The sequence below is a fragment of the Numida meleagris genome, chromosome 3, assembly GCF_002078875.1.
Source record: "Numida meleagris isolate 19003 breed g44 Domestic line chromosome 3, NumMel1.0, whole genome shotgun sequence".
NCBI classification, from domain to species: domain Eukaryota; kingdom Metazoa; phylum Chordata; class Aves; order Galliformes; family Numididae; genus Numida; species Numida meleagris.
In genome coordinates this window covers 39937903-39964028 of record NC_034411.1, presented here as the reverse complement: position 1 = coordinate 39964028, position 26126 = coordinate 39937903, and the positions used below count along the sequence as shown (strand labels likewise).

General features: G+C 43.3%; 3 protein-coding genes across 3 annotated transcripts in view; 1 reads left to right on the top strand and 2 right to left on the bottom strand.

The window, feature by feature from the left end:
- EXOC8 (exocyst complex component 8) lies at positions 370 to 6187 on the bottom strand. The gene is made up of 2 exons (XM_021391040.1): positions 4617 to 6187; positions 370 to 4014 (listed from the first exon to the last, which is right to left on the bottom strand). Exons 1-2 carry the CDS (start codon positions 6144 to 6146, stop codon positions 3406 to 3408), a joined length of 2139 nt encoding a protein of 712 aa, XP_021246715.1. The 5' UTR covers positions 6147 to 6187; the 3' UTR covers positions 370 to 3405.
- SPRTN (SprT-like N-terminal domain) lies at positions 6338 to 11369 on the top strand. Its single transcript, XM_021391041.1, has 5 exons — positions 6338 to 6726; positions 6936 to 7035; positions 7538 to 7666; positions 8693 to 8960; positions 9245 to 11369. The coding sequence occupies exons 1-5, from the start codon at positions 6365 to 6367 to the stop codon at positions 9976 to 9978; spliced, it is 1593 nt and encodes a 530-aa protein (XP_021246716.1). The 5' UTR covers positions 6338 to 6364; the 3' UTR covers positions 9979 to 11369.
- The window catches only part of EGLN1 (egl-9 family hypoxia inducible factor 1), a gene marked incomplete at its 5' end in the record, with an annotated part of 29370 nt that continues 22054 nt past the window's right edge, over positions 18811 to 26126 (bottom strand). Inside the window, 4 exons of the mRNA XM_021390467.1 lie at positions 18811 to 21478; positions 23400 to 23467; positions 24866 to 25002; positions 25518 to 25637. Coding sequence (XP_021246142.1) covers positions 21414 to 21478; positions 23400 to 23467; positions 24866 to 25002; positions 25518 to 25637 — 390 coding nt within the window. The remainder of the gene's footprint in view (positions 21479 to 23399; positions 23468 to 24865; positions 25003 to 25517; positions 25638 to 26126) is intronic.

Sequence of the window (26126 nt, the reverse complement as noted above, 5' to 3'; positions counted from 1 at the left end):
AGGCAGCACGCCTTACAACGTTACACTCTCCTGGTGTTGATATGGCTTAATATATCCACCTCAAACCATAGTAGACTACAGTTGGGCCTCTTGTCAGTTTTACTCAGATACTATTTTGAGAAAGATTTTCTTCAAATTGCACCTTGTTAAGCTATATGCCTACTTTATAGGAATGAAACATAATGGACAGTGTAACTGACAACCCCTAGCTTTTATGACCTTGCTGCCTCTTATAATCACATCTCAAATGCTGACTGACGTGAAGCTCTTTGATATCACTGAAAATTTATTAACAGACTTGATCTTTGAACCAGACCCTCAATATCCTCTTTCTGATGATGACGTAATAACAGAAATACATCACGAGTGTTGTCCGTCCCAAAAGTTTTAATATATGGTTCCCGCTGATCAGAAAAGTTATTGCATAAAATTCTAATACATAAATTCATCTGAATAACAATTAAAAAAAAATACACCACAATTTTGTCACAGCAGCTAAAGGAAACCTGATTTTATATGCAAATCCCTCCTAGGGAAACAAAACAAACAAAAACCTTATCAAAATTACAGCTCTCTCTTCCCCAAATCAGCAGAAGTGCTATTGTATAATTTAATAGCCACTGCAAATTTCCATTTGAATTGTACTACCTCCACAAGTGAACAGCAGAAAAAGAAAAGCACCATTTCAAATTGCTGTATGCAAACCTGAAATGTATTTACTAAACAATGGCTTTCAGCATTTGTTGGCTTTATCTATTAACTGAATTAACATACAAAGTGGGTTTAATGCTATTTACACCCCATTTTCCTTATGCCAGTGTTTTTCTTTCATTATGATTTTAGAATAGATTCACAAGTTACAAAATATCAATGCTCCTTACAGTTTATACAACTCAAACTTGTGTGCATTGCTTACAGGCGCACGAATGTAACATTTGATCACCCCAAAAAAAGGCCAGATTCCCCGATCCATTAAAGCCAACATCCATGTAAACTTACTGCTCCACGATGGCAGCAGATAGACTATCAGGAGGACGTGCATGCCTTTAATAGATTGATGAAGGGAATGGTGATAAAGACATAACAAAGTACACAGCAGAATTAGGTCTCACTTTTCACCCTCTGGTTAGAATAAGATGTGCTGTGCCAGCTTATAACAAAAGCATGAATAGGGCTCTCCAATTTAATAGCATGCCAGAGCTAAAAATCAAGCAACCACAATTCAACTTCTTACAGAAAATCCTCAAGCATCACAATAATCAGTCTTGAACTACAGTTCCACAGCTACCTCCTCTTGCACAGCAAAAAAGAAAGTGATGCATGGCTCACTGATATTTATTCTTTGCTCACAAGTAAAGATGCTTTCTTCTGCTTTAAATAAAACACTGAAATATACTTGTCTTCAGAGAAAAAAAAAGCCCTCCTTTCTCCTTTTCTTCCAAAATAACCATCATAATGGAGAGTTCTCACTTACAGTTCACTTAAAAATTAAGCAAGGCCAGATTACCACCCTTGCTTACTTTAAACAGTGATAGAAAATACATTACTTCAACATAATTTGCTAGGTTCTGGTATCTAAGAGTTCACTGGTGGAAAAAAAATGCCTGTTTGGCAATTACAGCTATTTCAGTGGTTTTCAAACCATTTTAGCTCAGTCTGATGAGTTATCCTTTAAAAAACACTCTGTACTTTCTTTTTTTTTTTTTGGTCATTTTCTAGAAAAATGACCAAACATTGGATGGCAAGCAAGCAGATGCTTGGCAAAATCTGACTACTCAAAAAGCACCTTAAGAATGAGAGAATGAAAACTAGCCACCAAAGCAAAAACTGCATTGAGCTGGAAGTGTAAAAACATGGAGAAATGAAAAAGCTGCAGTATAAGCAATTATGCAATATGTTTTACTAGTGATTTCTTCTGTTTGTTCATGCAGTCATGAGGCATTAGTTACCATGATATAAATTGCAAAAGCTTTCATTTGAAAACACAAGAAGAACAGGATACTCAATTATTCCACTTACAATCTTGTTAAGATCTTATTAAGAGTCCAGTATAAGATTATGTAGCTGCAACAGTTTTACCTCAATTAAGAAGGCCTGCAAAATGAAGGGGAAGAAGTTTATGCAGCTTAGAAGGTGATGCTGATAGCTTTCTAAAGACAGCCTTTACACAAGCCTATTTCAATTTCACAGACAAATACAGAGCAAGACAGGCATCACCAATCCAAGCCAAAAAGCATGTGCATGGCAAGAATGCCATCTATATTCAAGTTCTCAATCAAATGCAGTCCTTGTGTATTCTGTAAAAAGGATTGTTCTTCTTGGTTGGTTATTGCTTTTTATCGTATTACAGGCAACAAGGGTAATATTTTCAGGAGCATTAGGGTATGTATTTTGAAGATCACATTATTCACAAAAACCCTTATAGCGAGTGTCCTTATCCTCTGCTGCTTCTGTAGGGCAAAACTAGAATTCTGTTTCTCCCAAATGTAATAGTATCTTCATTAAGACCCTCTCCCAGACTTGCACATTTCAAGAGCATTTATGCCTCTTCGCTGTGGTTTCTATCTGCAGGTAATGGCCCATAATGCACTTACAACAGAGCAAGAGCGCGTAGTTTGCCGGATGGACTTGAGCCCAATAAAGTCCATGAGAAAACAAGGTGAATAGAAAGGGAAAGGGAAGAAAGTTATCCTTGTTTCTTCTCTGAAGGGAAAAAGTGTTTACGACAACAGCACGCTCTGCTTTCAGAGAGCTACAATCTCACAGGCAAGCTTATTAAGGAGAAAAAGCCCCTACACTCAAACACAAAAATCAATTCAAAATTTTTAATCTTGATCTGTTCTAGAAATGAATGAAGAGATTATGTACGTGCGAGAAACTGAGGAGTCTGCATTGCTATCAAACAAATCTGTGCAAATCCATGTTGTTTATCTCTACTGCTGAGTCACATCTAATGGTGGACATGCCTTACCAAATACCACACCCTGGGAGTGTTTCAGCACTTCCCTCCTACCAGAACGCTGCCTTAAAAAAAAGAACACACACAATGATGTGACAAGAAGTGATCTTTTCCTGCTGAACAATGTACATATATTTAAGATTTTCACAAACATTTGGCCAAAAATTGTACATCATAGTACTTCCCAAGTCACAAACACGACATTAACCATTCTTATAGGATATGCTGTTCAAGGACACATGATCTCAAATGCTACCTCTCACTTTCCCACACTCCCTCAAAAAAAGTGTTGAACCCCTGAAGCCCTTGATTGTAATTTCAGTCTCTGTAATCCTGCAGCCAGACCTCCGCATTTTTCAGGGACTCAGAAACATTTAGTTCATATATCCAATGTACATTTTCACTAAGTGCTTTCACACTCTGTTCATAAGAACTGTTTGTTCACTTCACACCACAGAGGTGGTACTTTCTGGATTTATACGCATCAATCTCGAAGCATTTCTCAGATCCTGTAGCTGCTTGGCTGGCTTACCAACTCCTTCCTCAAATCTTCTTTCCACAACAGGAAGGACAGTTTCATAAAGGAAGGATGCATTCTGCCTAATGAACGCTTTCTTCTCAGGGTCCTGTTCACACCGTAAACTGTAATCAACATGCTGGACAGCCACTAGGATGATTTCCACAAGGCTCTCCAAAAGAACCATATGCAGCTCTGGAAAGTAAAGCTTTAACGCTTCCTCCAAGAAGGCCATAGTCTGCTTAGTGAAAGCTACTACAGTATAGCTAAGGTTGACCCAGCAGTCATCACCAGTGTACTGGTCAAAACTGCCTACACCGCAGCTCTTCATCTCCTCCCTGAGCTTCCCCAGAGCCTCCGGAGTCATGAGGTTCATCCTTCTCCACATCTCCTCAGAGTTGCGGTGTTTGGTGGCCTCGATGATGATATCCTTGTAGCTCTGCAAAGCGCCTTTGATATCCTTTACCAGAAGAGCATGAATGATGAAGGTGAGATCCAGTCCAATGTCGCTGAGCTGCTTGCAGTGTTCTTTAGCTACCTTGGGTATTAAGGAAAAACAAAGCATTAGTTGATAAATTTGGTAAACATATAAAACATCAAGGGAGCATGCATTCTCAGAAAACAGGGAAGCGTTAGTCATGGCTCACTTACTTCTTCTGCCTTGAGAAACTCCTCATTATTGAGACATGAAAAAACAAGGGACAAGCCATGGCTGTCAAAAACACCGGACAATTACGTTACAATCTTTTTCTCCCCCCATAACCTGAGACAATTGGTTTCACAAAAAATTAAGGAAGCATAGTCCAGTACAGGTTTGGAAAGCAAACAAAAAGTCTTCAAAATACTCATTGTTGAGATGAGACTATAGAAATTTTCAGATCTCCAGTTAAAGGCAAATTAAGGAAGAACACATTCTGCATTTCTGGTAAGGGCAGGGTTTTTATTGCTGTGTATTTTCATCTTAATGGTTTATCTGTTAAAATCAAAAGAACTAACCAACTCCACATGAATACGAACAGTTTAATGCAGGAAACCCTTCCAGAGTTGCACTCTGTCAACAACTACACTAGGATTAGAAATGAAGATTTGCAAGCCTTGTTCAGGCCACCATGGGACACCTCCCTCTTTGGGCACTCTTACCTTCACACACTCTGCCGCAGTTGACAAGCTCTCTTTACTGTCAAACACTTGCTTACTAAAGGCATCTACAAACATCCTCATGGAAGAGCGGGCCCACACGACGAAGGCAGAGTAGCAGCCGTTGTTGCCAGCAAAGTCCGTCTCAAACTCTCTGGCCGTCTCTAGAAGGCTGGTGAAAAAGACGTGGCAGAGTTTGTGGATGTAGAGCAGTGTGGCACCTTCAATGCGCAGCTGTCGGATGGCTGTGTGCACTGCGGCCGCCCGATTCTTCAGGAAGAGCTCACACGCCTTGGTGGACTGGCCCAAGCGAATGAGCTGGGACACAGCTCGGCGGGTGGCCCGTGGCCCTCCTCGCAGTGAGCGGTCTGGAGACAGCTCAAAGACCAGCACATCTGTAAGCTGCCGGACCCTCTCATCCACCTTGGCCCGCAGCTCCTTCACGGCCTGGCTCACGGGCTTGTCTCCCAAGTACTCGTTGAGTTTATCGAGCAGGTCCACCGCCCCTTCGAAGTCCCTCTGAGCGATGCAGACGTCCAGGTCCTCCGGCAGCTCCTGGATCCACTCAAGTGAGAGGTCAACCGCCTCCTCCTCAGCAGAGGGCTCTTCCTCCTCCTCCTCCTCCTCCTCCTCCTCAAATGGGTTGGTGGACTCAGGAGGTGTCGGGGCGGGCCGGGGCAGGGCCTCCTGCTCCAAGCGTCGCTTCTCGCTGAGGACCCGGTTGCGCTTGGTCTCCTCCAGCACCTCCAGCCACTCCTTCTTGATCTTGGCATTCTCAGCCTGGAAGATGCGGCTCTCGGGGAACATAAGCAGCTTGAACATGTCCTTCATGGGCGGGTTGTCCTTGACGTTGACCACGGCCAGCCCGTCGAGGGGGTACAGGGCGTCGTAGCGGTAGGCGCCGCGGCGGTTGGGCAGAGCGGTAGCTACCAGCAAGCAGTCGTTCATCAGGAAAGCGTGCACCCGCTGGATCTGCGCCATGTGGTCGGCGTCGTACTCCAGCAGGTCGCCGTTGTACACCAGGTACTTGCCGGGGCTCTCGGGCAGCAGGTCGCGGCAGCCCTCCACCTTCTCCAGCAGGGTGGTGAGCGTCCGCTGCCGGCCCTCCTCGCTGGCCGCAGCCTCCTTGGCCGACAGCGGCAGGAAGGGGTCAGCGGCGGCGGCGCGGCGGGCGCCCAGGGCGGGGTCGTCGCGGTCGGCCTGCAGGAGCAGGGCCTGGGTGACGGCCTCCATGATGCCCTTCTGCTCGGTGAGGATGTGGCTGAGCTGGTACATCTCGCTCTCCAGGTAGCTGATCTCCCGCGCCGTCTCGATGAACTGCCGGTAGTTCTGGTAAACGTTGCGCTTCAGGCTCTGCGCCGTCTCCTCTTGCAGCGCCTGGATGCGCTGCCGGTGCTCCTGCAGGTCTCGGTCGCCGTCCGACTGCTGCGACAGCTGCTTCACATACTCCGCAGCCGCGAAGCCCCCCGACTCAAGCCGCCGCCGCAGCCGGCTCCCGCCGCCGCCGCCGCCCTCCCCGAGCGCCAGCGCCATGGTCACCACCGCCGCCCACCGCCGCTGCTAGGTTCCTTGGACTGCGCCTGCGCGCGGTGCCGGGGACGCCTCGAGACGGTTTTGCCGCGCCCCGTGCGCATGCGCAACCGCTCCGCCAGAGGGCAGCGTAAGGGAAGCGGAAAACGGGTAGAAGAGCGGCGCACCACGCATGCGCCGGAGGAGGCACAGCTCGTGAGCGAGCGCCGTGATGCGTGCGCATGCGCAAGCGAACAGAGGTGGCCGTTGTGCGTGGCGCTGTACGTGTAGTCGTGGTGGCTGAGAGGCCGATAGCAGTTGGCATGGAGCAAAAGCAGCCGGAGGAGGACGACGACTTCGCGCTGGCGCTGCAGCTCCAAGAGCTGTGGGAGGCGGAGGGGGACGCGGCGGCGGCGGCGGCGGCGGCTCGTGCGGAGGCTCCGCCGGACCCCGCGTCCCTCCGCCCGTTGTCGGTGGTGGACGAGGCCTGGGAGCTGCTGGACCCCAGCCCCGACGTGCACGGGCTCTTCGTGCAGTTCAACGAGGCGCTCTTCTGGGGGCGGCTGGCGGCCGTGGAGGTGTCCTGGAGCCCGCGCATGACCCTGTACGGCCCGGCCCGGCGGGACGGGGGAAGGCGGGGCTGGGGGGCCCCAGGTGCGGCTGCCGGAGTCCTGCCCTTTCCTCTCCTGGTGGGGGGCTCCTCAGTCACCCGAAAATTGCCGGGCGTTGGGCTGTGCCACCTCAGTTCTCAGCTGATTTAATGTATCCTAAAAGCGCGTCGCTTTCAGTGTTTTGTTGCCGGGTCTCTTTCAGCTGCGCTGGAGTGTGTAAATACGAAGGGAATGGTGGAATGTGTTCTATTCGTCTGAGTGAGCCGCTCCTGAAGTTAAGGCCGAGGAAGGATCTTGTTGAGGTATCTGAAGACTGCTGACATACCTGCCCTTGAAAGAGATGGCACCTCACCTCCCACATCTTACGTTTCATAGTGGAATTCTTATATATGATGACTCAGAGATTATGAAACAGTGGGGATGCTCAGGTTTGCTTAACAAATAAGGATGCTCTGATTTCAACCTTCTTACATGTACCTCTTTGGTTGTGGAGGGGGTGTTTAGAGGTCTGACGAGCTTCAGGATTATTTCTATGTTTTGGAATGTCACTCAGTATTGTATGGGAATAGAGTTAATGACTTTGCACATAGAGTAACTACTGTGGAATGTCACTCAGTATTACAGGGAAGTAGAGTTAAGGTTTTCATACACGGAATAACTATTGTGTTCTTATGACTCAGGCACAACATGTGAATGCATGAAAACTAGATCAGTGCTAAGATGAATGAAAAAATACTTCCAGCTTAGTTTTTAAATTACATGTAATGCTCTTCAATTGATAACTAATGATTTTCGTTGTTTCAGACACTGTTGCATGAAATGATCCATGCCCTGCTTTTTGTTACTAACAATGACAGAGATCGTGACTCTCACGGGCCGGAGTTCTGCAAACACATGCGTCGCATTAATCGTTTGACTGGAGCCAACGTCACAGTAAGCATAGTCCACTTAATATAATATATATATTCATATTTTGTTACATGTTTTTCAGTACTCCAGGCGTGATACAAGTAATACATTTACTTTTCTGAAGCACTCTGAAGTTGGCACCGATGCAAATTTGCAGCCAACTCTGACAATTCTGTAGTTGTTTGTTGGAGGGGGGCGGGGGGTGGTGTTGGAGGAAATAAGTTAAGAGGATGTGATATAATTATTACGTGTACCCTCTAAGAATTTTCATTTAAAGTTGGTTTAAAATTTGCAACAGTTCATGAATTCAGGGACCAAATAACTCCATGCTAACAATAATATTTGGGGAATAGCAGCCTGTTTTAGTTGAGATCAGTAGAGCCTGATGAGTTCACCATATTTGAAGATTTGTGTATGTGTTAAGATTAATTAGCCAGAGGGAGACTATAATGCTAGTACTGTGTACTTTTGAAATTGTCTTATTGCAGCTCAGGTAAGGCAGCCAGGATATCTTTCTGTATGTCTTTTTTAAAGCCGTGTTTTAATTGCATCTAAATATTGGTCAAATTTCATTCAGATTCAGCTGTTTTAACTGATAGCGTAGAAATCATGACAGTAAGGTATCTTAGGAATTAAAATGTAAAATCAGGATGTGGGGAGCAGGGAGAAGTTGTTTCTCACAATAGTAGAATATAAGTTTGTCCAAGAGGTGCAATAAACTTGGAAGAGTGTTTCAAAATGCAAAACACAAGCCCTAGGAGAATAAACTACATTTATTTTGCAAAGAAGGCACTTGGAGAAGGACTTTGTTTATACCATGTCTATTCCATTAGCAGCTGAACTCTATTTTTCCTTCTTGATACCTTATTGGCATGCAGGAGGACTTTATCTTTGACCTGTAAAATGAAAGAACGTGGTGGTGATGGTGTGTGTGTGTGTGTGTGTGTGTGTGTGTGTGTGTGTGTGTATGTGAAGTTTGCAGAGATAGTAATGACTAAAATAAGAATTCTTTGGAGTGAGTGGTGCTTGTTATTTTTTGTTAAAACCTAGATCTATCATAATTTTCATGATGAGGTAGATTCGTACCGGCAGCACTGGTGGCGATGCAACGGCCCCTGTCAGTATAGAAGACCTTATTTTGGGTACGTGAAACGTTCAATGAATAGAGCACCCTCTGCACGAGACTTTTGGTGGGCTGAGCATCAAGAGAATTGTGGGGGTACCTTCACAAAAGTGAAAGAGCCTGAGAACTTCTCTAAGAAATCCAAGGAGAAAACTGAGCCAGAAAAACTTCAGAATTCCAAGCCAACTAACAAAGGTATTCAAAATTACTTCTTTGTTTTCCCAGCTGTTCTTGGCCAAACAGTCCCTTGAACAATTACCGTTACGTGAGCTTTATATTAGATCTTACCATTACGTAGAGAGAAGAACAGGGCCTGTCTTGTTCATTTCTATGCTTCTCAACTTAATTGCTCACAAATTGTTTATTTTGCTGCTCTGTCTTCAAGCTGCAGCTTTTTTCATGTGAAGCACATAAAGTAGTAGCCTGTGGTTTATATATGAAAAAGTTGCTAGATTTTCATATTTTCTTCTTCTTTGCAGGCCTGGTGCATTTGGGTGATAAGAAAGATCCAAAGCCTTTTAGTGGGAATGGGTATCGACTTGGAGGAGCAGACAGTGGACTCTCAGAAAAAAGCTTAAAGTTCAGCAGCAGTGTTAAAACTAGTGAAAGATCTGGTTCACAGCATCGTTCAGCAGGAAGCACAATACCAATTCCTAAAAATGAGATAAAATTTGAAAAATCACCCCGTCACGATACCTTCTTTCCTCTCTTTACTGGTGATGCTAGTGAGAAAATGAACTTAGCTTCAAAGCGAGAGTTTCCTAAACTCTCTGTTGCTAACACAAAAGCGTACAAGAATGTTAATGGATCTCCTGTTAAAGTTGCTCGCGTTGTGGAAGAAAACTCAAACCAAGGTTCTGCAAAAGGCAAGAGGGTTTTGCCACCGTGCTACAGCAGGTCACCAAAACAAGTTTGTTTTCAGCAGACGGCAGCAGCTCAGATTCTGTCTGAGAAGAAAAGCTTGGAAAATACGGCGCAGCAATGGCCAAGGAAGGAAGACAAAACTACGTTTGAAAATTATTTCATAAAAAAGGACAACAGTGATGTGACTTTAAGTATAAAAGCACCTATGAAAACTAAAGCTGAATCTGCAGTGATCTCTCCAAGATCCAGCACTGCTGACAGGCAAGAAGAAAATGTCAATTGTCCTGTATGCCAGACTGAGGTTTTGGAGTCTAAAATAAATGAGCACCTTGATTCTTGTCTTGTTTGATCACAAGACTCCTCCTTCTGGAGTGCTGTCTTGAAGAAAAAAAAATAGTAAAACGGGAAGCACTGCTTGAAAACTACTTTGCTCAGGGTATGCATTGCTGTGGCTATTTCTCTCTGTGCTTGTCCTGAACTAGAATTTAAACTACGGTCAGCATGCTGAACAGTAAGTTCTGTGGAGCTGCACATCAGCACTGACTATAAGGCTAGCTGCTGCTCATGTTCCAAAGACTCTTAACCTTGTTTCAGGAAGAGGATGTCTGTACTAATGCCTTGCTGCAGAACCAAGGTATCGCAAGAGAAGGTGGATATTGACTGCATGTTTTCGTAGGTGGTTTTTAAAATTACGGTGTTCTAAATCCTGTTAATTTATCTTTGCTCCTTGGACTATAATGTGTTGTTTCTAGTGTATTTTTGGCTGTTCTTCAAGTTAACCACCTGTAAGGGGAAATAATGATTTACTGCATTGGAGTTAAACAGCAGGAATCTTTAGAACAGCAAATATTTTGTTTAAGCCATCATTAGATATTCAGGTGGTCCTTCTCTCCCATGATCTTCCTGAGAACATAAAAGAGAATCTCAAGGGCTTTCATCGAAGGTGAGAGAAGCATAGGCACCAAAAACATAGCAAACCACCAGTTTTAAGTTTAACACGTGGATTGTACAGCAGGAAAAGAGAAAATCCAGAAGGTCAATAAAGATAAGAAACCAAAGGATGCTTGGAAGACAAGGAGAGGGCTCTAAGCTTAAGGGCTCAATTTAAAAAGAATTAAAGTAAGCTTTGTTTTCAAAAGGGTTTGGAAGTTAGCTGTGCTGTTAAAAGGGTGGACAAATGCGAGCTAACGAGTTCCAGTATTCTGTGTGCCTTTTGGGTCCCAGCTAGGCCTTCCAGCTACTTTTCTCTGATGTTTTGCACAAACTCATTGAGAGTTCACTATTTTCAATGATGTGGTTATTAAGTACATGAGTAACCACCCCACATTATGTTGACAGTGATAAGTCGTGAGGAGTGTTGGTAGCAGTGCTGGTAAAGACTTATTTGCCATGTCATAAAAGCTTCCTTTTGCTCCACTGAAAGTATTTAACTGGTTAAACAATTAACAGCTTGATTACTTAAGTATAAAATTAGTTATAAATATTTTTGTTGAAAGAAGAAGTATGCTTTCTCATATGACATTACTACTACAACTTTACATGGCTGTATTAGCTGTAGATACACATCTTTTTGCCTTCTTTTTTAAGACTAGGGAACAAACTGATGTGGAATAGAAGTTGGTAAATGATACATTTACTCTTTTTAAATACGGGTGTATTTTAAAATGTTGACACTAAGGATGTTTAACACGGATCAGATTGTTCATGTATGTTCTAAATAAATTGGTTCTGGATTCTACATTTTCATGAAGTCTGGGTCTCACATGGCAGTCATGGCCATCTTGTGTACGACATCAGTGTTTATGTTTCCAATAGCAGTCTAGTTTAAAATATCCTTTCTGAATCAACACTTTTCCATCTTATATTTCCCACTTAAAACAGATATTGCCAAATATGCATTGTATTGACCTCTGCCATCTCCACTGTATGTTTAATATAGTTTCGCTTCTGTTACGTTTCTTTGGAAAACACTGGTTTTACAAATACCAGTCCTAAATCTTGGTTTGGCAAGTTTGTTTTTTCATATGTCCTTAAAACTGCACAGTTTCCATTGAAACTTGACAATGACAAGGACAGTAATACGTGGTTATATTTGGACTACTGTTTTGTTTTGCTTTATTTTTGTTATTTATGATGAGGGCTACGGACATCAGCTTCTAGTGATCTCTTGCATCATGAGGAGTTTTTTGAGAGATGTCTCTCTTAGTACTGTTCTCATCAGTTAAGTACCTTAAAATAGGCCAATTTGAAAAAAGAAAAATTGATCAACTTTGGGGTGGAATGCCTGGAAGAAGCTGGGCTGACAGACTTCACAACTGCTGCCTATTGCAGGCCATTATTAACAGGTCACTGCCTTGGTTTTGGGGATGTTACTGTGAATGCTGTTTCTAAAAGATGTTTTTGGATAGTATCCTTCCTAGCATTACGGTAACGAGTACCAAGTATGCTTTCAGAATATGCTAGTAAATTTAAGTCAAAGGCAAGAAATTGTGCGTTCTGTATCAGTTGTCTTTGCCCTGAGTGAGTTTGGATGCTGCTTGTAACAGCACAGCCTGGTAATGAATCTCAGCAAACAGGCCACTGCAAAGTAAGTTGGCTAACTGAGAAACAAATCTATGGACTTAAAAGTTGAGATAAATTGGGTGTGAAATAGATCAAATGTAGGTATTTTATTTGTCAGTGAACAGTTTTGCAGCTATGCCTCCCAGGGATGGGGCACTCACAGCTTCTCTGGGCAGCCTGTGCCGGCATTTTCATGTGAACAACAACTCGGTGTTGTTCATTTAGGACAACCAACTTATGTTATGCCCTGCTACCGTGCCAATGCAATAATGTGTTCTACAGAACCAAAGGATATAGGGGGCTTCATTGTACTGGACAGTTAACAAATAATCACAGAAATCACAGAACCACAGGTGCTGGAAGGGGACCTATGGAGATCATCTAGTTCAGCCCCCTGCTAAAGGAGGTTCCCTACAGCAGGTTGCGCAGGAAAACATCCAGGTGAGTTTTGAATATGCCCAGAGAAGCAGACTCCACAACCCTTCTGGGCAGCCTGCTCCAGTGCTCTGTAACCATCCAAGTAAGTGAGTTTTTCCTCATGTTCATGTGGAACTTCCTGTGTTTGTTATTGCCCTTTCTCCTGTTGCTGGGCACCCCTGAAAAGAGCCTGGCCCCGTTCAAGCGAGAGCCATTTCCCATCAGCTGTTTTTCGCACACCAGCCACCCCTCATTAATTTTTCACTCTAAATTACTCAAGTTCTGACTTAGATCCTAGCTATTACAGTTGTTTTGAAGTCTGAGGATTAAATAAACAATTCTTTGTATGTGAACTCAAGAATTCTACATGAATTTACCCTGAGAAGGAGATTTACAGGTAGGCTGGCCATGGGCATGTCTTGCATTTCAGTACGTTGTGTACTTGCATGTTACAAAAGAAACCACCCGGTGAGGGGCCTTTTGGGATTCTCTAATAGGCCATTAGATGGCACTCCTTACACTTACAGAATGCTTTTTTCTTCCTTCCCGACCTGTGTGGGGAAAGGGCAGCAGTGGAGTTAGCAAGGCCTTAATGCCACCTCCACCTGCACTCCAGGCTGAGGGCTGAGCCACAGCCGACTTGGAGGAGGAACGGTAGGGATAGGAGGGAGGAAGGGAGGTCTACAACCAAGTGAGAGCTGAGAAGCAAGATCTTCAACTAACTGGCTTTCCTGTGAGTGTTTGACATCTCTTCAAGAGGGTTCAGTGAATAACAACAAAGGCGTCCTTTCGTGGCATATGTGTACCGTGCCTCTTGCATCCATTGCAATGAACAGTCTGATTTTATGTCACAGTTTGGCATTAGTCCAGCTCTACGAGAGAAGAAGGACAGAGCTGTAAGGAGCCAGAGAGGTTTATAAAACACCAAATGCTTCTACTCCTAAGCTTGGGAGGTGTGACAAGCTCAGGAAAGGCGTAGTGTGCTGCAAGTGTGAAAGATTCTGGAAAAAAAAGAAGTCCATGGCCTTAATCCCTTGTTTCCTTTTTAGCTTCTGCCAGGCCAGGCTGTTTAAGACTAGATTAAGTCACTAAGAAGGTGCAGCAGCTTGGCCTGAATACTTCACCCCGTCCCAACCATCCCCTATCACTGGCATCATCTCAGCTGCTTTTTTTTCCCTGGTAAGTCTGAGAGCTGTCACCTTGTATGCTGGGTAACACAGGATGTGTGAAGGAGCAAGAAGCAAAAAGCCAAATATTTGGCTCCCCTATTGCCCAGTTTGGAAGCAGTGAATACTTCATTTCTTTAAATGACATCAATCTTTGGGCCATCACTTGTGTACTCACTGCACCTACCTTCTCTTTAGAGGTCTGTCAGAAGATGTACAGAAAGTTGGAAGTAAAATGACGGCTAGAACTCAGTGATATCCCAGTATGGCATCTTGGCTACAGGAACAGGGTTTAGTTGTGGGTCTTACTTAATACCTTAATTCAGCATGTCACCAATAGGAGGAGCAGCTACACGTCCTCCATGCCCTGACACTGTTTTTTACTGCCCTTACCTTCCTTGTTTCCTTCTCTCATGATGGCACCACCCAGGTCATGCACTGGAGGCTTCAGGAGCCAGGCAGGCATCACGGCACAAAAGAAGGTAAAGGGAAGCTCTGCCCAGTCGAGGCTGGTGGAGGAGCAGGCACCTAGATCACTGCTTCTCACTGCCCAACCTGGGAAGGTGTCTTGTAATTGCTGGGCCTTGTCGGGCAGCCAGGATTATTGGTGCTGCAGATGACTTAAATGTAATTAACTTTGAATGTACCTAAAAGAGATTTAGAAAGCAGGAAAAGCACCTGGTGGCAGGAAGTGGGAGGTATTTCAGGCACTGCAAAACCCCAAAGGACTATTTGAGCTACCTGGCAACGTTTCCCTGGCAATTTCACAGAGTTAAGAGGGCACCACCCAAGAGATTTTACTGCTAATGTCTGAGCAGGCCCTGGGTTCCTGAAATGCATTTTTTTTTTGTCAAAACAAACACACAGAATACAGTCATAAAATCATTAAGGTTGGAAAAGACTATTAAGATCATCTAGTCCTTCTGTCAGCCCATCCCCACCATGCCTGCTAAATGATGTCCTTCAGTGCCACGTCCACACGTTTCCTGAACACCTCCACAGACAGTGACTCCACCACCTCCCTGGGCAGCCTGTGCCAGTGCCTAACTGCTCTATCTGAGAAGAAATGTTTCCTAATGCCCAGCCTGAACCTCCCCTGGCACAACTTCAGGCTGATACCTTTCACCCTGAAGCACTCCCAGGTGTAAGCGATGCTGTGATTTGGAGCATTTTTGGGAAGATGTTTTGGACACCAGCGTTCCCCAGAAAGCATGAGGAGACCTGAGTTTGGTGGAGGATGTTTAAAACTCCCCTAGTCCAGGCTTTCTTGTAATACTGTACTAAATGTAACTGCAGGCACTGAGCCCCTCGTAGAGTCTTGGTCAGTCCATGCCCAACCTGGAGCAGAGCCCAAGAGAGATGCTGCCCTGGCTTCCCCAGGAAGGGTGGAGGAGTGGAGGTCTCTGCTGCTGGGCAAGCATTTGCAGCACTGGCTTGTTATACAATGCCCAGCTCCTTGGTTTTGTGTTGCTCTGCTCCTCCATCCCATCCCTGGTGGTGACGTTGACAGAGCAAGGTGAAGCTGCCTTACCTTATCTAAACAACGGCTTCCACTATCGTGTTAAGTACCAACAACACAACTGTAACGCACGTCCTTCGGTCACTGTAAGCTGAAGCAGCTGACAACGCTAGGGGGACCCAGCTGCTCGCTGTTGCTCCCCCCAGCTCTGCTCGAGGTTTTCGAGGTATTTTTGCATTCCTGCTATGTGCACTGCAGATAACAGATCATGTGGGCAGGTTTGCTGAGTCACGAGTGAAAATGATCATGCAAGAAAAAAAAAGCACAGCACTTTGTGCTTCCCTGGCCTCCTTTAAGTCTAATTTTTACCATAAAATACATTCCCTCACTGGCTATTTTACACCTGAAGTAAGTTTCTCTAAATAGTACAAAAATTTAGGTCCAAAGGAAGTTAACTGACTCTGCTTTGGGCTTGTTCATTAAAACGCGACTCTGCAGAACACGTGCCCATCATTATGTTGTGGCAGGGGAAAGGAGGACTGAAGGGAAAGTAAATATGCCTCATGTGGCAGCTGAAACCTAGCCATCAGCTCATCATCTCTGCTGGAAGGAACAGTGCCTGTTGGACTCTCATCTCAGAAAACAGATCCAGTTATTGTTACACATGGCCCTGAGTCCCTTTACCAAATATTAGAGGTGTCCTGAACCACATTTTCCTTGGAGAAATGGCTTCTCTTCAATGTCCAAAGGTGTTCAAATAAAAAGAGGTCTTCTGAAAAACCTTTGAGCTGTGGTAACTCACAGTACTGTGCTCACCAGCAGGCGAGATTGCACTTAGCAGGTTTGGCGTGTTGGTGTTTAGGCTGTGCCTGGCTAGGTCGCAGTGGTTTTGGTGGGGGCTGTTTCACCTTTTTATTCTTAAGTTTCATCATCTCCTCTACTACGAGGCAATTTTTGTTACTTTTAAAACTTAATTATTTTTAAAGCTTGCTTATATATACTAATGCAAGCAAGGTATACCCATAACACACATGACTTGTGCTAATTTTGATCTTTGTTTGGCCCTTTGTATGACCCTTGCTATCTTTAGGTATTGAAATACCAACTCACAACGCAACTCACAGTTCAGCCACATGAAGACACTGGTTCTGGGCTCATGGCCGAACCAGCTGCTCACCCTTCCCAGCATTTATCACCACGTTGTACACTGGGTAGGTTAGAAGCTCTCCTGAAGAACAGATGAACCATTGCCAACAGAAATGTAATCCTGAGCTGTGCTTTTATGAAGAGGAAAAAGCTCCCCCAAGTCCACATCTGGAAGGCAGACAAGGAAACAACTCCGAGCTCAAGCAAAATGTTCAGACCTCTTATCTTCAGACATAAAAGTATGTTGTTTCGCAACAGCACCCATGAAGAGAAAGGCAGATGGGATGAATCAGCAATTGCCTTTCCTGAGGCAAACATGCAGCATATCCTCTCTCCTCTCGTTCCTCTCCCAAGGATGCACCTATCACATTTTTGTATGGTTATGTTCCGTTTTCCTCACACCCACCCCAATGTTTTATTTTGGTCTCATACTTCAGACTCTTCCTGCCCTGCTTTACCATTTCTAATTCAACCCTTCCTTCCTCCCTGTCCCGTATGGACTTGAGTTGGTGATCTGCACCTCATCTGTCCCTTCCATTTTTAGAGCCAACTCTTAGTACCGACTTCCACGGGAGAGCTCTGGGCTGGGGGCTTTCTTTGATCAGGAAGCGATACATGTGCTGTATATTCACTCATCTTCAAAGCCATGGGGAAAAGCATGATGGAGCTGAGTAAATTGCAGCAAAAGTCCACAAAGCGAATTCTCTAGAACTGGCTTTGTCTGGTATGGCAGAGGACATTGACCCTGCTTCTGCCGGCTGCCCTCCCCTCCCACCAGACAGGGGCAGAAGCTCAGAAGGGCACATACCTCACGGCCAGCAGAGCTTCTGCAGTGACGTAAGGCTTCAAAACAGGCTTCGATGCATGTGCAGAAAACATTAGCATTCAAGCTTTACTCATGTTCCCCCAAAAAGGCTAAATAATATTCTGTATGAAAGCCCCAAGTTTCTGCAGATCCATGCCCACCCCCAGGAAAGCAGATGAGATCCAAACTCAAGCAAGTCCCACAGAGCTCTTCAAAGTCTTGGCTGCTGAGTACTCACTCCCACCATGCATTGACAAGTGCACACAGCCATCTGCATGCCTACAGGCAAAGTACACATGCTAGGCTTCCGGGTTTCTCAGATTTTGAGTTTGCCTTTGTCATTTAGCAATCTCCCCTCTTCTTCAAAGCATTCAGCAGGCACCGAAGTGGTACTTCCCAGTCCGATTGTACTTATCAGCGTGACTTAAGAGATTTGGTCCTTCCACCCCTGACCTCAAGGCGGTCAGCACAGCCAGATGTTTTGCATAAGATACTTGCCTCCAGCACTCGGGCTGTCAGCTCACTTCCTGTCAGATTTGCAAGTGGCTTTCTTTTGAGCAACAGCCAAAAGAGACTTCACCGTTTCTTGGTGCGGCATTTGACTTTGCTGTGCAAACTGATTCCTCCGCACACTGTGCTCAACAATGTCATCATTAAAAATCACATCCGTCCAGGATGGCTGCGAGTGGTACCAGCCTTCTTCCTTGTTCAACACAAACGGGAAAAGATTTCAAGAGAACATAAGCCCACATCGGGACCAGCTAGTGCTGCTGCACTTAGGCTCAAGTCTAGCACCCTGACAGAAGCCATTGTCTTAGAGCAGAGCAGAGCCGAGCCCAGCCCAGCAGGTATCCATGTGTGACAGAAGGTGCACTAATGCTGGCAGACTCACCCAGACACCCAGGGAACACCCACTGAACCTGCACAAGACAGACAAGCAAGTGTGGGGCTTCACACGAGCTGGAGCAATGGCAGGAGCTGAGTGGTGCAGCTGACAAAATAGAAGCGTTGCCATTGTGGGAGACCTGGACAGGCTCGAGAAGTGGGCCCACAGGAACCTAACAAGGTTCAACAAGGCCAAGAGCAAGGTGTTGCAATTGAGAGCAATCAAGTTGAGGCAATCCTAGATTTGCATACCAGGAAAAACAAATCATTTAGAGCAGCTCTGCAGAAAAGCATTCGGGAGTTCTGGCGGGCAGCATGAGCGAGTGGGTGGCAGCCTGTCCCGCCCAGGGCAGGGAGGTTGGAACTAGCTGATCTTTACGGTTCTTTCCAATGTAAGCCATTCCTTGATTTGATTATTCTCATGATAAATCCTTTCTGAAGCAGACTTTCATGCTTGCTTCTTGCACATATCAGAAAGTGGTGAAAAGTAAGAAGTGCCTCTACGTAGGTCATCACTCCAACCAGTTCAAACCTGGTGCTGTTTTTGATGGAGAAAATCATGAGAAAAATGATCACCGCACCCACATAATTAAGACAGTTCAGAAAAAAACAGATCCTTCTCCAGAGCAAAAATGGCTCTGGTTTAAAACAAATCCACGCGCCCTCCTTTATTGGGGGCATTTATAAATTACTTACTACAGTGGTTTCTAAAAGTTAAGTAGATCACAAATAACCACATTGTTTTCAAGAACCTTTATACATCATCTTTTTTTAATTAGATTAGCTTTACAAGCAACTTGAGAGCTCTTTCATAATGAACACTGCTTTTCAAATTACACAACTTTATAGGCAACCTGTAAATGAATCCTGAATTTCTTTGCCTGCTATAGATAAAGGTCTCATATTTTACAGCCGGCTAACATCATGAATAAAAATAGCATTATGAAGCTTTGTCTTTAACCAGGACTAGACACATACAGATCATAAGACAGTTTAAAAAATATTTTTAAAACGAAGAGCTGCTTGGTGATGCTCAAGACTGAATATTCAACCGACATGAAATTAAGAGTTTCTAAAGGACACTGAAGAAATGGCTGACCTGATTTGTTGACCCTATTGTAATGACTTACGTGGAGTGAAAAAATAAGCACTTTTTAAACCTGTCTGGCAAGCACAAACCTACAATGTGATTAGAATTTGATACGTTGTATATCTGCAGAAGTTTGAATTACAGTGGGACTGAAATGAGTTTAAAGGCTTATGCTGTACATTTCTAACATAAAACCAACCAAACCTCCATTAAAGTACTAAAGATGAAGTAGAAGAGGTGGCTTTTTCGCTTGTTTCATTGATAGCCTAAATGCACTGCAGACCAGACAATAACAAAGATTTGCACTCCTTGGCCAGGTTGGCAGAGGCACTTACAGTAAAGGTATCCTATCTGTTTTTTTTTTCCGGGAAGAAACGAGGAAAGAGGAAGAGAACTGCAAAGGGCAAGAACGTGTTAAAAAAAGGAAAAGTGAAATCAAAACAAAACTGGGATTTCCTCCTACATGATATACCAACACTGATTTTTCCCCCTTCTGTCAGTTTGTTATTAAACAATTAGCTTTTTTTTCATGTTTTACATGAACAATAGTAATCTTTTTAATAAAAAATTACTGAGCTTTCCATAGAAAAGGTCTCTAATTGAATACAAACTATACAGATGCTAAAATTGTCATAAGTTGTAGTATATACAGAAATATTTCTGTACACTCACATTGTTTTGGCTAAGTAAGGAAATAAGGGACAGATAGAAAACTGCAGTGGGTAAGCTGATCAACCCCCTAACTCCTCTAAATATGAATGCAGTCTTTTATAGGTTTGCTTTTGTTTTCTGAAGCTTTTAAAGCTCAGAGGGAAAAAAAAAAAAAAGGAAAAAAAACAGTGTCCAAAACATCTCTCTCTTAAAAATTAAAATATCTAAGTTTCTGCATGTCACTTCTATTCTGTGTTGTCCCCTTCTCCATTATAAAATGAAAACAATGTAAAATAAAGCAAAAGTTTTCTTACTAAATGTGTGTCTCAGTGTTGATCAAAGGCCAGTGCCTTTTGGGGGAAACCCTTCAGCACAGTGAGAATCTAGAGATGTTCCGCAGAAGGAGCTTACAGTGATGCGCTTCACCTTCAGCGTGCTGACCGTTTCCTTGATGCTATATGATAGATCAAGGTGTCAACGTAAAGACTGCACGGGACAGCAACATTTGGAAAGGACATTTCTTTAAAAGTGAACTTCATATATCCTATTAACTTATATACAAAGGAAAGGGGGATGGCAAGAATTCTTTAGAAAAGGGAGAAAGCTCAAAATTTCTGTCAAGTACATAAGGAGGTTCTGGGTACCTCTAATAGCCTAGGAAAGCCCTTGTATGTTCTTGTAACTCGATGGTATTTACCAGGTCCCCAAAGCCGATGACAGCAACCGATAGTGTCAAGTTCACTTAGTGCCAGTCACTTAAAAACAAAACAAAATAAAAACAGAACAAAACCAAAAACAGAGACCGAAACTTCCCCTCCGTGGATTCAACATACAAAACCACAAACTGAATGTTATTAATAGCAAGATATTGATCTGCTTCTGTTAATAAGGTTCAAGAGGACATAGTCAAAAAACAATACAGCAGCAATCTTTAAAAGTTAAGATTAGTGTGAGATATGATATAAAACAATCAGGTTTTTAGCTGGTAATTAAAGTGCTCCTTCTCTGACTTAAGGTGTAAAGAAAATTAAAGTGATTATCAGTTACTGGCAACCCTTACATTAGGTCTTTCATGGCAGAGGAGAACAGTATGAACAGTTTTACAAAAATAGACTCATGTTATTTTGGAGAATACTGTAGTTCTTTTCTTTTTTTTCTGTTTTTCTTTTTTTTTTTTTTTTAAGACTCAATTTTGATAAACTGTACCTGGTCATACAAAAATTACCCAAAATTCAAACTTTTACCATATAAAAAAAGGAGTGATGAATTGGATTCAGCTGGATGACAGGTCTGGCAAAATATAAGAATGAACAAATTCTATGTAGGGCACTTGTTTATGTCCAGATGCATATGTTGTTTCTTACTGATTGCTTATCTTCTTCACATAAGCAGTCACAGGCCTGGAGTGGACAATCATGTAGTAAAATGCTTCAGCAGTCAAAAAATCTTCTATTTGATGCAACATGGAAACACTGTATGATTCTTTATTAAAACGTTGGTTTGTTGTTGATTTTCCTTTACCTTGTTATTCACATTCAAAAGTTAATAGATAGCATCAAGGTTTCTCAGGGAGAATAGCAAGAGGAGTGGCTAAAACAAAGGCTTATAAAACGCCTTTCCCAACCGAGTCAGAAGGTTTATTAAGTTCAACCCTCACACCTTTTTCACCTGCAGAAAGACGAAAAGGAATTCAGTATTATTTTTCAGCATTTATCAAAGAACAGTCTACAGAACGGCTGCACCACTTCACAGCTTAGTTTTACAAGAGAATCTTCAAGGATGACCCAGTACATACGATTCATCCAAATACACATTTCTATGCACCTGCTCTGCATGCTGTGCTCTGTAAAGCCAATATGCTGCGGTTACTCATTATCTCTGAAAGCAGGCACTTAATTGGCTGCCAAACAGAAAGCTGGATACTTCACGTTAGATGTGCAGTTTTGAAATTAATCACCTTGACCTTTACAAAACTCTAAGAACAGCCGCTGAAGATCTGAGGAGGCGGTCCACTATTCTGGACCAGAATATTCTGAGTTTCTGCGTATTTATCTTTGTAAAGAAACACTGAAGGAGTTTTTAAATGCAACATCCCACTTGATGCAATGCTCGTCATAATAATTCAGCTCTTCCGTCCTAACAATTAACCTGAATAACTTCAAGTACACCCTATCAAAACACTAGCAGATGCAATATTCCACATCCATGGGAAGTTCACATACATTTGCATAGCTTTAGCCAAAAAATGAGTAATTTATAACTGTAATATCAGAGAAAAATATAAAGACTCCCACACAATTCTCACTATCGATAAAGAGTAAAGACCGCAATTTTAATTGCAAATGAAACTGCAATTGAGGTAAATAGGAATAACTAGGCAATGGGAATCTGTTCCAGAGCAAACCAACAGCAAAATTTAAGCTTCCTCCTTCCTTCCTGAAGTCCCTGCAGCTGAGGGGGACGCTGCAGAGGGAGGAGGCAGAGCCCGTGCTCACCCAAGCCGTTTCCAGCAGCCAAAGCTGCATGGAGACAAACCAAATGGCTCCAGCTGCTCTCTGGTGGCTTTATAAGGTGCAGGGTCACATGCAGGTGACGTGAAGGCTAACTTCCAGCGCTGACACACTTCCCTCAGAGCCCCGCGGGGCCGGGCATGCGTCACCAGCATTCCCGATGGCCTGGGAGTGCCACCGCCACCCCAAGCTCACCCCGACCCCTGCCCCTTGGCTTCTTGTCCTTCCCTGCAAGCCAGGCAGGAGCAGCATTTCTCCTACCGCTCCCAAAGGGCACTAAGCCACAAGTGCACCACAGGCAGCAGAACTGCAGTTCCAATACTACAGAAGCGCTCCATGCACCGAAAAGCTGTGAACAGAATCTGATTTGGAAGTGACTGGGCCCACATGTCCAAAATCGGCCTTTTCAGAGCATTTGGCTGTGCACATGTGCACCTGCAATACACCTGATTGTGCTTGTTTTTACCACAGCAAACACATAATCATGATGCATTTACAGTAATGACAGAAGTCCCAAACCAGTTCTCCTTATAACGCTAATTTGAACAGGAAAATTAGATCAACTTCCTCTTGAGGGAGAAGTCAGAAAAGGAAAACAGATGCCTGATATGTGGAATTGAAGATGGAGGAAGTCACTCCATTCTTTGATTGCAGTTCTTAATTTTAGGTTTTTGTTTCTCCGACAGAAATTCTAGTCAAGTCAGATCACCATACCCTACCAGAAGTATTTACATGGCTCTCAGTCCTGTGGTGCATTTATTAACCACCATTCCTATCAGAGTGACACAGGCAGGGAGAGGCTGCATCCCCCATTTGAAAAGCCCGACCAGCCTCAGGTCCCAGAGGAAGCATGTGCAGAACAAGAAGCTGACCTGGATTTCCCAAGTCATGGGCTAGCAGCTTAGCCACTGGATCACCATCCCTGTAAAGCCTGACTAGATGACTTATGTCTTGTATTTTTCCCCCTTTATTGTGCACAAGGTGGGCTGAGGACATGAGGTTGGACTGCTCAGCTATTCTTCCAAAAAAAAAAAAAAAAACAACCAACCAAAGAACAGGAGATATTAACAAGAGTTTACCTGTTAGATATTTTACTTTAGCTCGTGCTCTTTCATCTGCATCAAAATACCACACTGTTATTGCGTACCTAGGGAAAGGGATCAAAAAAAAAAAAAAAAAGAACTCCTGAACTATAAAGAAAAACATTACAGTGAAGCACTTGACATAAAACTTGAAGAGACCATACTTCTGCAGTTCAACAGAAGAAAGCTTTCATAAAGAGAAAGCAAGCAGTTGGCATTGTCTGCTAGTAGGCATAGTCTGAGAAGTCATTGAAAGGGTGATGCAGACACTAAGTACTTTTTCCCCCCAGTGAGTTGCTATCACAGTTCTTGCCCAGAAACCAGGCAATCACTCTGCTCCATGACCTCATCTTTAGCCCCACTCAGTCAAGTCCATCGCTGAGTCACACTGCAAGAAATTGTTTTTGGACACTTGCCATAAGGGAAAATTAACTACTCCTGCTTACACAGCTCCTCTGGTTTTCCACTGCTCACAGAGGATTTAAGTATGAAATGCCAGCTATTGAGAAAAGACATTAAGGAGCTTTAGTAAATGGCATTTCACCCTCTGCTCCGAGCACAGAAGGGGGAAGGGAGAGTCCTGCAGCCTTGGGAAAGGCTCTGAGTAAGAGGACGTGCAGACTGCAGTTTCAAATTACTTCTTGCAGAGGTACTTGTATTATCTCAGTGCCCTAGTTAATGTTCAGTGCTACATGTGCAAAAGGAAGTCTGGACCAACAACTCCAATGATTTATCTATTAACACAATCTAGCAGCATTTACTCAAGATGTCAGGCAGTGAATGCACGTACATTTAGCATCATTATCTCCCTAAACAATAACAAAAGGGGTTCCAAGTTCTAAATATGACTCAAGTGAGACAAGCCCTTACAATACTCCAAAGAAAAATAAGAGATTTGCATAACAATGGTTATTACTGACCCCCAGACCTCTCCCCATTCCCAAACTAAGTCAACTGTAGAGTTCAAGGGAGAGCAAACGTGACCATTTGCTACTTCCTTCCCAGTGCAAGTAGGTATAAAACTGAAGCACTATGTCAATCTTTAAAAAGCACAGTACTTTTAACTTACAATGGGAAAGGATCACAATAAAAAGCCATTACAGGGTAACAACACAGACAATACCCCTTGGCTACAGTGGGGTCTGTTTATGGCCATGAGTGTTCCTCTCCAGCTCTGTCGAGTACATGCTCAATGATTTCTGAGGTTTCAAGTACAACAGCCTACCTACCCCGGGCTAAGAGAGTGTTCTCTTCAAAATATGTGATAAAATGCGGGTACAAACTCAGCAGCACAGAAGCAGCCTAATCAACCATCCAAGAGAATGCTGTAGTGTAAGTGCAACTTGACATCCAAAGACCTAGGATAAGGTCGTGATTCATAATTTCATTTGTTTCTCATTGGGATTCTCTCGCCTTTAGCTAAAAGAAGCATTATGCAATGTATGAGAGCCCATCAGTCCTACCTTGTAGCAAATGCTGGCTGTACTTCATGAGGGTTGCGGCGATCAGACCAGAAGAATAGCAGTCTATCAAATTTAGGTTCAATGTCAGCAAATTGGGCTTTACCTTCTGGAAATATCCGAAGGATGCCTCCACTTACCTACAAATTAAATATTTAAAACCAATCCATGAGTATATAGCAAGACATTATTTTCAAAGTACCATATATCACGTTTAAAAATGTTTCAGATGCATGGAGCTGAAATTAAAGCCTTTATCACACCCAGTTAGCTATATCCATTTGCCAAATCTACCTAAATCACTGAAATGCTAGGATAATCCTTATTAAGAACTTAGTCACCACATCTACAGAGAGTTTTAAGCCATCGGTAGTGAATTCTTAGACCACTCGAATGGTACTATAAATACATATTCTAAACCTCATATCCACAATAATATAATGATTTGTGCTGATTTGAAGTACACTGACACCTTGAAAATAAATTCCTCACCTACAGAACATCTCACTAACTGGAGAATCAGAGGCAAAGGATGTCCAAGTTAACAATGTATAAATACATCTAAGCAAAGACAGAAGAAAGAACATGAACAAAGCCCTACAGGAACGACACATTAGCAAGTATATGTAAAAATGTAGAGAAAGAAGTTGCATACCTTGGCATCCCAGTCTTTATTAAGGTAATATATACAGGTAACACATCTTCCATCTCCGTTTGGATTATCAACATGGCGCACATATCCTGTCCCATTGCCGGGGTAACAAGCCACCATGGCCTAGTCAAGGAAGCAAAAATGATGATTAATTTTTCTCTGCTGGGGGAAAAGCACACACCTGTATTAGCTACCATGTAATCTACACATAAGCAACACATAAATTGAATGAGAAATAGCAGTAAAATCTTTTTTTTTTCTTTTTTTAAATCTAAGCTTTCTTTCTAGGTAAGAATAGAACGCAAACAGATGTCTAAGAAAAAGGCATGAAACATTTTGCAAGGAACGGTGCTAAGGTACTGAAGGTGGGGCTGCTCCCATGTTGTCGGTAACAGTTCAGACTTGGCTCCCTTGACTGAGATACAGGAGAAGGAAAATGTCTTGTGCATAATTAATGCTTCTTATGAGATGGAGACTGGTTTTCCAGACTCGAGTTCACAGACAGCTACCCTTTACATCTTTTTTTCCCCCCTCCTGTTTCCAGTGCAAAGAGTTTATCTGTAAAAAGTGGTGTCAAACTTTATTTTAGGAGGCTTTATAATACAGCACAGT